Below are 12101 nucleotides of genomic sequence, written 5' to 3'. Positions count from 1 at the left end.
CATGGAGAAGAGGAAAATTACAGGCTGCAGACAGTCCTTTGGAGAAACCACCACCAAATGCACAAAAAAAGCCTTTGAGGTCTTTCCATTTGGGCTTCCCTCATAGCTCAGTTGGTAAAGAATCTGCCTGCAATGCAAGAGACCCCGGTTCAATTCCTGGTCTGGAAGATCTGCTGGAGAAGGGATAGGCTACCCACTCCAGTATTCTTGGGCTTCCCTGGTGGCTCAGCTGGTAAAGAATCTGCCTGCAGTGAGGGAGACCTGGGTTCGATCCCTGGGTTGGGAAGATCCCCTGGGGAAGGGAAAGGCCACCCACTCCGGTATTCTGGCCTGGAGAATTCCATGGACTATACAGTCCATGGGGTCCCAAAGAGTCGGACACAACTGAGTGTTTCACTTAGAGAGGAAGGAATACAGCACTGCCTGTAGTTGGCTGTTCAAGGGGAGGAACGTCCTCGCCAGGGGAGGGGCACCAGGTGAGCCTGTTACCTTCTGCCACTGCTGGATGTCACCACTCGCTCACGAGAGCCTTGGAGCCCGTCTCTACCAGGATCAGCCCTGCTCTGTGAGCATCACTCAGCTGTGCCAGCCTGCCCAGTCCCTGGTATGGCTGGGAGCCTGGAAGCCTGTCATGATGAGCACAGAACAGAGGAAATTGAGACTAGATGACCCCGTCAGCAGTTCCTAATCTCTGAATTATTCTTGCAAGCGAAGTATAACAAGATATACAGTTTTTTCAAAAAATGAAATCAGATTACATTTTTTAAATTCTATGAGAATCTCACAATACACCTAGGGATAATTAGAGAGCTCCATGAGTGGGTACGTGCAAGCTCAGTTGCTCAGTCGTGTCTGACCCTTTGTGACCCCACGGACTGTAGCCCGCCAGGCTTCTCTGTCCATGGGATTCTCCAGGCAAGAATACTGGACTGGGATTACATTTCCTTCTCCAGGGGATCTTCCTGACCCAGCGATCGAATCCTCATCTACTGCATTGGCAGGCAGATTCTGCTCTAAAAGATCTCCTTTCCCTTTTTTTCTTTTTTTTTCCTGTTTTTAAATCTCTTCAGAGACAGAGGAATATAGTTCTATAGACTCTTTATCAAAACCTTTGAAACAGATGTGCGTCAGAAAATTTAAAATTTTTCCGATTTCCGAAAGGTAACTTGGGACATATCTCCCAGTGCAGGCCATATCTAGTAATCAGCTTATTAGTGTTTTTGCAATGAAATGTATAAATCCTAAGAGAGATACAGTGTCATGCCACTGGAGGTCAAGTTTTGTCACCAAATGAATAGAAAAAAAAAAAAACTCTTGATTTGGGGGGGGGGGGCATTGTTACTGTTTGTATTTGCAAATAAAGGATTGTATACCTGTATTTCAAACACTAATTTGCTTGTCTTTCTATATCCCACCACCAAAATACTTCAGCTGGATGCTGACCGCCTCCATCTCAGTGGATGGGGTTTCAGATGGTTCTGTGCAGTGACCTTTAGGTCACCTATATAAGAAATCAAGTCACTAAGTGGTAGAGGCATTTAGACAAACTCATAATTTCCTGGAACTGACTCTCAGTGGCCTTAAGGAAGCCTATTTTCAGGATGTTTAGAAACAGTTCTTCATTTTGAAGGTAGGATTTCACATTAAAAACAAATGAACACTTTAGGGAGTGGGTAAGTAGTAAATAGTGCTCTTTCGACCCCAATCCAAACTGATCCTGCCCTAAGTAAACCAAGCTGGACTAATGAGTCACTTTCATATGTGTAAAGAACATGAACAAAGCCAGTAAAGATATTTATTTCAGAAAAGTGCAGTGATATCTACCAGATACCATAATAAACTGAAATAGGTTTAAATGTATGGCTTTGCAATTTCCCTCTAGTTTAATGGGACATAAAGTGGACTATTTTTTTTTCCTTTTCATAAATGAAATGAATTTCCTAAAGAATATAAGAAAATTATGGAAATTTAAGAGACAATGCTTCCATCTCATTTCCGTTCTGGATGTGTCTACACACAGAGAGACAACAGATAGTCCGCTGTGTATGGAGATTTCTACGGCTGATAAGTACCGGTCAGCAATATCATGGTATGTGATGGAACAGATCCTGAAATTATAGCAGGTCTAAAATCAGAAGCTTGTAGTCAGATATAAACTCTACTTTTGGCTTCAAGGATACTGGGAGAGCATCAGAGCTGATTGAAAGAGATAATAAATATGATGAAAGATGGCATGCAGTAAACACCAGAGAATCTATTTCAAAAGTCTAGTTTAAGGAAATCATTTTTACTCCCTGATCTTAAACTTCTTACCAAAAAAGCAGTAAGAATTTATAGGATTCTGTCAGTTTCGGTCTTTTGTGCTTGGTGATATTGTTATTTGGGACTGTTACTCAGAGCTCAAAAGGAGAAACTTGCAAGTTGTTCTTAATTCTCTCCGAGCCATGTCTGCGGTGGACTTCCACTCCAAGATCAGGAATGAGCACAATCCGTCAGCCACCTGAGCCTCAGAGGTATGGCTGGGAGATTCTGTTTTCTGTAAATTATACTGAGAGCAAACACAGGAGTAATTACAAGGGAGAATTATCTTGACAAAGGGCAGCCATTGCTCTGTTTTGATTTAAATCAGCTCAGGGTTTTGACAAATGTTCATGGAAAACTCCAGTCAGTAATATCCTTCGTTTGTTCCCTTTAAAGTTACTCTGCAAATATCTTTCTAAGGGCTGGCCAAAATTGCCTTCAATTTAAGCATGTTAGTTTTGCCCTCTTTCATTTTTAATGAAATCACAAATGTGTAGAAAACCAGGGAGAGTAATATGACAATAACTCACATACTCAGCACCTTGAAAGAATAAATGCCAATATGCTCAGCTGTTCCCTCAGAATTTCCCCCAACACCACTTTTTCTTCTTCTGTCATATTCTTAGAAGGAAAAATAATCATATACCATCTTCTGAGCTACGCTTTGAGCTACGTTCTTTAAACTGAACTTTGGGTGAAGTTAAAAAAAAAATCCATTCATTACTTCAGACAAATATTTGAAATTCCTTAAGCAGAGAGTGAAATGGCCCCATTTGAAAGCATCTGAAAGTCTGATCGGCATGGAATCGCCCGTTTCAATGCCTTGCTCTCCAGACGCGCCCTTCAACTGGAAATGTCCTCCGACCTGCCTCTCCTCTAACCCCCACCATCCACAGTGAACAGTCTTGCAACCTGCCAAGGCTTTCTCCAAAGAGAGGTCTCGCTGAGCATCCCGCCCACGTTCCTCTGCAACACCTGCACCCTCCAGATAGTATTCTCCCCAACAGAATTTTAATTTCTTTTGGAAAAATGATTGTCTAGGTGTTCTATTTTTGGACAATGATCTAGAACTGTCAGGCCCACCTGCTAGGACAGCAAGGTCCTGAGCGGGGCGAAGAGATCTAGTTTTTTCCATCTCTGGCTGTCTCAGCATCCAGCACAGAGCCTGGCTCCTGGCAGAAAGCAGGGAACCAGTAAGAGGGAGGGCAAGTGATGGAAGTAATGAACATCAGGCAGAAAGCCAAGGACAAATGAATGAGCCTTGGCTTCCTCTCCGAAAGCCACGTAACATAGGGACAGAGCTCGGGGTTGGCGTCCAGAGTCCTCAATGGCTGCTCAGCGTTGCCACTTCTCAGCTGCGCTACATTTGCCAAAATGACCTCACTTCTCAGGGCCTCAGTTTCCTCAACAGCAAAACAAAGCAGGTATCTGTTCCTATCTCTGGAGCAGATGTTTGAGGGCAGCAATATTACAAATGTCGAAAAGCACAGAGACGGCAGGAAGCTAGGGTGTGACGTGGGTGAACATGGCTGGGATGGTGGCAGCTTTCTGAGATCAAGGAGTTTGCCACAGTCTTTTCTGCATAGATTGCCAAGATCATGCCTGTAACTATGGAGCCCTAATGAGTCACAAGACTGTATCTGAAACAGCCAAGAAAAGTGCATTAAATGCGTCATCTCAAGCATTGATGGGGTGGGGAGAGCCTTGGTAGAAAGGAAGAAAATGATCATAACAAAGACTTTATCACCTGAAAGACCAGACTTGCCTTCTCTCCCCCAAAGTATCATAGGTTTACAACCAACCTTTATTTTTCTCAAAAAAAAAAAAAAAAAAATTTTTTTTTTCTAAAAGGACTTCTGAATTCACAGCTGTTTTCCTGCTCCTTTGTGACAGTGGTTTCAGATCTAAAATAGGACACCTATTAAACACAGTCGATATTTATTACTGTACTCCACTGAATGCCATCATCCTTCTTCAAAATGTGTTGAAGTTCGGTCTGTGCCACTTCCCTTTCCCCTGACATGGGAGCTTTTATGTCTCTGTTAATGGCTGAGAAGAGGAGGAGAAAAAGATCAGATGCTTTACTTGAAGGCTAGAGCTGTTTTTCTCATGTGCATAAAACTTGCATCTTCACACAACATCACCCAGCAGGTGGCCAACATGACCTGTGAAGACTGCGTACAGCAAACATTTCAACCAGACCAGCAGGTCCCAGTTGTTCCTACCTCCGTGTGGGAAGGGTTCTTCTGTGGCTCCCTATCATGCTGCAGCCCTTGGAGCAGGAAGGCCCAGGCCAGGGAAGGACACCTGCTGTTTAAACACTCCTTGATTCTCGAACTGTCCCCCTGGTACGGGAATACCCTGCAGTCTCCAGCACTCAGCAAACTGGGCTTTCTGCACTGACATCCGCTCCCCACCTCTTCTCTGAGCAGAGGTTCCCTACTTAGACTTGAAGGGTGTCCAAATCTATTTATCCTCTCAGCTCCTGAAACAGGCAGCTTTGTTTTCACCCTTCATCACAGACAATGTTCTCCATGATGTATTTATTTTAAAGCATCACTGTTGAGGGGGCTGCCAGCAGGCAAGTGGTTCTACTTAACACAGAGGTGTCACAAGCTCATCTATACCTCCTAAAACTGTGGTCGAGAAGCATTTGAATCTTTCTACCACCTTCAGCCTGCAATCACCGGGCTATAAAGTAGAATGAGCCTTTGCGTGCCTACATGTTTGCAAGCAACTGTGCACTCCTTTTATAGGTTTTTTTTTTTATTACTGAAGCCATGAGGGACTTTCAGCCACTCTGTCCACCTAAGCACAGATGTATCAACCTATATCCAACTACGATCATTAAGTGAAGTTTCCATTTATGCCAGCCTCTCTCTCTTCCCAACCTTCCTTCTGTTCCCCTTTCTTTGACATGCTAGGAAGAACATCCACTATGGCATCACATAGCGCTGGCTCAACCCAGGTGGTGCTAATGGTAAAGAATTCGCCTGCCAATGCAGAAGATGAAAGAGACACAGGTTTGATCCCTGAGTGGGGAAGATCCCCTGGAGGAGGAAATGGCACCCCACTCCAGTATTCTTGCCTGGAAAGTCCCCCAGACAGAGGAGCCTGGCAGGCTACAGTCCATGGGGTCACAAAAAGTCGGACATGACTGAGCAACTATGCATGAACGCTGGCTTGGTTTTCTGGCTTTCCCCTTTTACTGACGCGCTGTAAATATTGACCGGACATGTTACTTATCCTTTGTGAGCCTCAGTTTCCTTGTCTGCACAGTGGAGAGGATATGGCCTGTCTCTCTGGATTGCTGTGATATTTAAGTAAAATAACATACGTGTGTGTCACACATAGAAGGTCCTCAATAAACTTTCACTCCCACCCCACCCTTTCACCAGTGTCCACACCAATGTTTTCCTTTGCACTTGTGAGAGTGCTGTGATTCACATTTTTAAAATCACACAACGTGAGCTGTGTGAGACATGTGAGACAGACTCTCCCTCCAGAGAGGAAGCTTAGGGGCTGGAAGGAGGATGGAAGGGATGGAGGAAAGGAGAAGGAGGAGAGAACTGCTTCTCCCACTGAAGACATAAGACTCCAGTTGTTAATCTGGGAATTCAAAGAATCCCAAGAAAAGCTGTTCAAAGGCAGTTTTTAGTACCTCAACTGAAGAATGAGCAGATGTTTGTGGAGGGCTACTATTTTTTTTATGTGCGTTATCTCACAATCTTGAGAAGCGATTTTAGCCACTTTCATGATGAGAAATCCAAAGCTCAGAGATCTTCAGCATCTCTCCAGAGGTCCCAACTCATGAGTGGGGCAAAGGCATTCAAGTCCTGTGTTCCTGCCCTCTCCTCCCACTGCCTCCCTCTATTATTAGCCATCATTTCATTTCAAGGAAAAGCTTTTACGCCAGCTTCACTTCAGATTTTTTCAAGATAGTCATGTTGTAAAGACAAAGATGAAGAGGTCAGAAAGCTGGGCAATAAAAATGAAAATGTCATCCTTAGAGTAAAACCTGACTAAACTCCAAATGGGACTCAACAGTAACAACCATGATCTCCTCAACCAGGTCAGAACTAGCTATGGGCCTTGAACTTTGCCCTGATGCTGACAGTAGGCAGCATCACAGTTCTTTGCCCCAGCTTGAGGAACTTTCCATAGTTACTGTGCTGTGAGCAAACTGAAGACAGCCTGTTCCCTTCCTCCTGTTTGCCACATACAGAACCAGTGACACAATATGGCCCCTTGAGTTTCCAAACCATGTGCAATTTAGGGGCAACCAGGAAAGGATACTGGCTTCCCTGGTAACTCAGCTGGTAAAGAATCCGTCTGCAATGCAGGAGACCCCAGTACAATTCCTGGGTCGGGGAGATCCCCACCCACTCCAGTATTCTGGCCTGGAGAATTCCATGGACTGTATAGTCCATTGGGTCACAAAGAGTCGGACATGACTGAGGGACTTTCACTTTCAGGAAAGGATACAGAAAAAACCCAGCCCTATTCTCTTTGGAAAGAGCACCTGCTAGGTGCATGGAGTTTGTTCTGTTCCCACCTCTGTGGTCATCTCAGAGGGGGGCTAACACAATCGCCCCCCCAGAGCCCAGCTGCATCTCCCACTGTCTGGAGCCCCAGTGCCCACTCTGCCTGGACTCCTGCTCCTCCCATCCCAGCCCCACACCTCCAGAAGGTGTCTGTGGCCTTGCAGCATCCCAGCTCAGGGTCACTCCATGTACTGTCCTCCCGAATCACCATCACGTACTTGCAGAATCACCTAGAATTGTAATTGCTCTAGTCTTAGAGCTCAGAGCAGTTTTGGTAGGCCATTATATTTTATATCCCCTCATTGTTGGGGTGACATAGATAGGCGTCAGTGTGGCTATGAGACTTACCCAGCATCACACCTTCTGTCTATTAATGATGGCATAAATTAATGATTACCTTTTAAACTTCCTATGATGTTAGTAGAAAATGTGCTTTTTAAAAGACATGTTAGTAAATGCTTTTCCTCACAGGAAAAAAAGGGCTACTACCATCATTTCCTCTTTATTTCTAGGGTACACTTAAGAGTTATCATCAAGAGCATTTTGTATTTGCAAGTTTCCAGATAAATTATTTTCTCATATTACCACTTACTATTCAAATGTTCACTGGGTACCAACATTCTGGAAGAATGGTTGTTACAAATCAGATGCAAGCTGTATCCATGTAGCCAAGTCGAAGTACAGTGATGCTACAGCTGAACACATAGACAGTACGTGGAACAGCCCAGTTGGGTCTTTAAAAACAGCAATGCCCATTGACTTGCATGTATCGACAACAACTGGGGTTTCCATTTACCCCCCGCCCCGACCCTTGTTGTACAGAAGTCATTGTGTCAGTAAAAGCATGAAGCGAAGGGGATGTCACAAGAACCAGAAATGGTTATGAAGTCAAAGAATGAGGTCACAAGTGGTCACATCTTCCTTCTTATTAATCAGGTTAATTTCACAAGCACCACATGACTGAGAAGCCATGATAAGCCCACCCGGCCAGAGAATTGCTCACGCTTCGCCCAGTACTAGTTCCAATCCTCTACCCACTACTCCCCAATTCCTGCCCCAGAAAATTCTCCTTGGGCTCACAAACCAGTAGGACTTGGACAAACTGACTTACAGAGAAGAAAAACACTAAATTAGTTGCCAACATTTAGGGAAAAAAAAAAAAAATAGGAGCTTTAACATACAACTCTAGATTACTGGCTTCTTAAGGAAAAGGAAAAATCAGAGAACTAGATTTGTGGGCCAACAGTGCGCCAGGCCAGCACTCCGGAGCTGCGTGGCTGCTGTCCACAGGAGAGGGGCCATCCCCCCCCAGTGGAAACATTCCCACCTCTGTCTTAGGAATGTCTTTTTTACCCATAACTTCGTCTGCCTGTTCTTAAGGTTTTCCAGTGACTTTTGTGGGTTAGAAAAGTGTTGGAATAGCATGTTTTAGGGATGGTATATTTTACACGGGTCATTTCTCTTCGGGCTAAGAATAATGGAAGGCTGAGACGATGTAGATGGAAAATTCAGGCCTAATAAGCTTATTTTTGAAGTAAATGTTTTTGTTTAGAATCCTCACATTGATAGTCTTCCCAGGATCTAATTTTCTGGGTAGCTGATTAAGTCTAAGTCATTTTCAGCCTATACAAGCACAGTCACAGAGAGGGAAATTGACAAGAGTCTACAGATGCCTATAAATATGCTATATGTTGTTGTTGTGTAGTTGCTCAGTTGTGTCCAACTCTTTGCAACCCCATGAGCTGTAGCCCGCCAGGCTCCTCTGGCCATGGGATTTCCCAGGAAGAAATACTGTAGTGGGTTGCCATTTCCTTCTCCAGGGGATCTTCCTGACTCAGGGATCAAACCCGTGTCTCCTGCTTGACAAGTGGATTCTCTACCACTGTGCCACCTGGGAAGCCCCATGCTACACTTTACAGAGTTTCCAGATCACTTAAACAACCCCATAGCAGCAGCTCAGCTAGCTCAAGATGTTGAAAAGCAGTGAAAAGTTCTAATTTGTTTTTATTCTCCTGGGCTGGTACAAGTCTGTGTGCTGTGTTCTTAGCAGGGAAACTCAGCCCATGTTCAGCAGGATAGAAAATGACAATGTGATTGTATTGGGATCTCTCCACAAAGTCATCGTTTCAGCAGGAAAATATATTGTCTACTTATTTACAAGGGTTAGAGCCCAAAGTTGTGTACGAAGGGAATGATACATCAAAACCTCAGCTGAAGAAAATTATAAAGCATTCACGTGGACTAGCCAAGATTAACCGGGACTGCCAGAACACTTTCACCCATATGATGTACACGGTAAAAACCTGATGATATGATGAGATGAAGACACATAAAACAGATACTTTTCCTGGCATAGAGCCCTCCTGTAAACCTGGAGATATTTAAATAACCCATCTCAACCATGATTGGGGCAAGGTATAAGGATTGAAAAAAAAAGCCATTGGATTGCATAAGAGATTTCCTCTTCATGCGTTGCTCTTCCTGCCAGCATCTGGGTCTGGGAGTGTTGCATCAATCCATGCAATCATTAAGATGGAAAAAATTAAAATTAGGAGATATATTATTAGCTGGAGGACATCTGTACAAAGATGCATGTAATTGTGGGAGGATACAGACTCCTTTGTCATGTCAAGAAAAGTTAATCTTTAAACGGATACAGATATTCTCAAAGATTTCTAAAGGAATGAGAATCTGTCATTGAGTCTCCATTATTCTTCTGCAGCATGCTGCAAACTCTCAGAGGTGAAGGCTTCTGTACAATACTATGATATTGCTCTTGAGCCCTTAGTAAAAGGTTGCCACTTCGTCTTATCCAGATACTTTCTGATTGGGGTCTGCTTTATGTTTTACTTACTCCTGTGATTGACTTCTTTTCCTTAATGTTATACTGAACACAAGCCCTGACAAGCTAAGTCAGGGCATCTCAGAGCTTCCCTTTGGGTTTAGATTCTCCAGAATAGGAAGAACTGGCAAATGAATGAATGGCTAGAGCAGTGCTTTTCACCTGTCTGTAAATACACATTTGCATCTCTGGGTAATGGACTGCCCTGTGAACAAGTAATTATTTAAAGTTTACTTTTAACCTACACATCAGAAATGGAGATATGGAATGGCTTAGGCTTTTCTCTCAACCTCTCTCCCTCTTTGATTTTCAAGGTAAGGCAAATTAATTAATGTGCACTTTTCGATTGAACAAATGATTAAGACCCAGCTGTGTCTGTGAAATTATCAGTTGCAATGCAACACTTGGGGCTTGTTAATGCTTTTTTTGGCATGAAGAAGAGACACACAGGTATCTAATATTAAGTGTGTTCCAAAAAGCGTCAGTTAGCAGTTTGTTTGCCAAATTAACTTTCAAAGACATGTAAGTTGCTAAGTTTGACTTTATTACACCCAAATCTTAAATGATTGATGGACTACCATGAAATAGCTTTGTTCAAAAAAGACAATCTTTGGCAGGCTACTTCAAAGACTTTACAAAGATAAAAAGATATCCCCATTTTACATTAATTTCCCTGATCAACAGTTATTTGAAATATGCCTGAGAATTATGCAATATGTTCTGTCTTATGACTTTCCTTTCACTGTATCCAGCAGCCCCACATGGGGATGTTTCTACTTGTAATGATGTAGGAGATTTTTTTCCTACACATAAAGAGCATCTTTAAGAAAATGCAGATGGGTAGAACAGTATATCTGGCATTTTTATTCACTACCATTTCACCACATCTGACACTAAAATATACAAAGATAGGGTTTTGTCAAAGTCAACAATACTATTCAGGATGTGGTTTCAGATGCTGCCTGTAACATTCTCCACAGAGTCTGAAAGGATCCATTTCTTTCTTTTTAAACATAGATTATGTGATTTTATTTATGTCTAAGGTCACTATAGAATTACTGTAGAATTACATAACCAGGAGTGAAAATCTCAACTAAGGGGTCAAGGGGGTAATGGGAAATCATTGAACAGAGCCTGTACAGCTGTTGAGGGCCAGGTGGAGCGGTGGTGTTTGTGGCTGAGAGCATAATGCTTGAAGGGAACTGTCATTTAGGTCAGTATGTCAGATATTCTGATTTTTCTAAAGAAGGGTAGAAACCTTCTAATTTTTCAGTATTGGGGAACTATTTCAAAATTCTGAAAGATCCTGGGCTGGCCACATAAAACATGTCTGGAGATGGCATGCTGCTCTAAACCTGCTGAGAAGGGGAAAAAAAGTATTTACATTAAAAGGGGGGAAAAAAGCATTCTCAATTATCCACATTTTTTCAGAACATCATTTCGTGATTGTGAAATAGTCACACATAATGGCCTCATGATGGCTCAGGGCAAAAGAACCAAGACTCTTGAGTCACTGGTTTGGGAGAAATTTTGCAAAAGGGCTCCTATGCATGAGGGAGGAGGGTGCATTGGGTGATAAGACAGGTTCCTTCTGCAAAATACCATCACGGGTGTATCCACAATAGGAAAGATAGAACACAGAGGCCCCTTTCTCTAAAATTTATCTTCAAGGCCATTTGATTTTATGGAATGGAATAAAACTGACTTGCAAAAAAAAAGAAAAGAATAAAAATCCCTTCTTTGCTCTTTGGCAGGGTGAAGTAGAGAAGGAAAGTCTCCCCGCTGAACTACTATGAGGTCAGAAGCCTTGCTGCTATATTTCACACTGCTACATTGTGCTGGGGCTGCTTTCCCAGAAGATTCTGAGCCAATCAGTATTTCGCATGGCAACTGTAAGTATCGACCTCTCTCTCACTCTCTCCCTCTGCCAGCACTTGTGCCTGCATCAGCTGGCAAAACACACACATTAAACAGTTCATAGAAAAGGAGACTTGGTAGTCACTTAAACTTGTGTGGATGGCATGCACGTGGGCGTGCTAAGTCGCTTCAGTCGTGTCCAACTCTTTGTGACCCCATGGACTGTAGCCCTCCAGGCTCCTCTGTCCATGGGGATTCTCCAGGCAAGAATACTAGAGTGGGTTGCCAAGCCCTCCTCCAGGGAATCTTCCCCACCCCGGCAGCGCCACCTGGGAAGGTGGATAATTCAAGTCTAGTCAAACTGGTGGGATGACTGTTCTATGAATCCAATAAACGAGCTTGCGGGGACACACTTGTGTGAGGATTTGAAACATCCCTCAGTACCTCCAGTGAAGTCTCAGTCACTACAAGGAGGCTGTGATCACACCTAGAAACCAGCTTTGGGAGAACATCACAGTCTTCTGGGTGTTGCCAGGATTGCACATTTTCATAGGGTA

At 43.4% G+C, this 12101-nt stretch overlaps 1 protein-coding gene across 3 annotated transcripts in view; it reads left to right on the top strand.

Moving 5' to 3' along the window:
• Window positions 1–12101, top strand: part of SEMA6A (semaphorin 6A) — a 129548-nt gene that overhangs the window by 53967 nt on the left and 63480 nt on the right. For all 3 annotated transcript variants that reach the window (XM_043465853.1, XM_043465854.1, XM_043465851.1), the window contains exon 2: window positions 11442–11579. In XM_043465853.1, the coding sequence (XP_043321788.1) occupies window positions 11480–11579 (100 nt within the window). In that variant the 5' untranslated portion in view covers window positions 11442–11479. The remainder of the gene's footprint in view (window positions 1–11441; window positions 11580–12101) is intronic.

Source organism: Cervus canadensis, chromosome 4 (assembly GCF_019320065.1).
Source record: "Cervus canadensis isolate Bull #8, Minnesota chromosome 4, ASM1932006v1, whole genome shotgun sequence".
Classification (NCBI taxonomy): Eukaryota; Metazoa; Chordata; class Mammalia; order Artiodactyla; family Cervidae; genus Cervus; species Cervus canadensis.
This window is presented reverse-complemented; position numbering and strand designations above follow the sequence as displayed.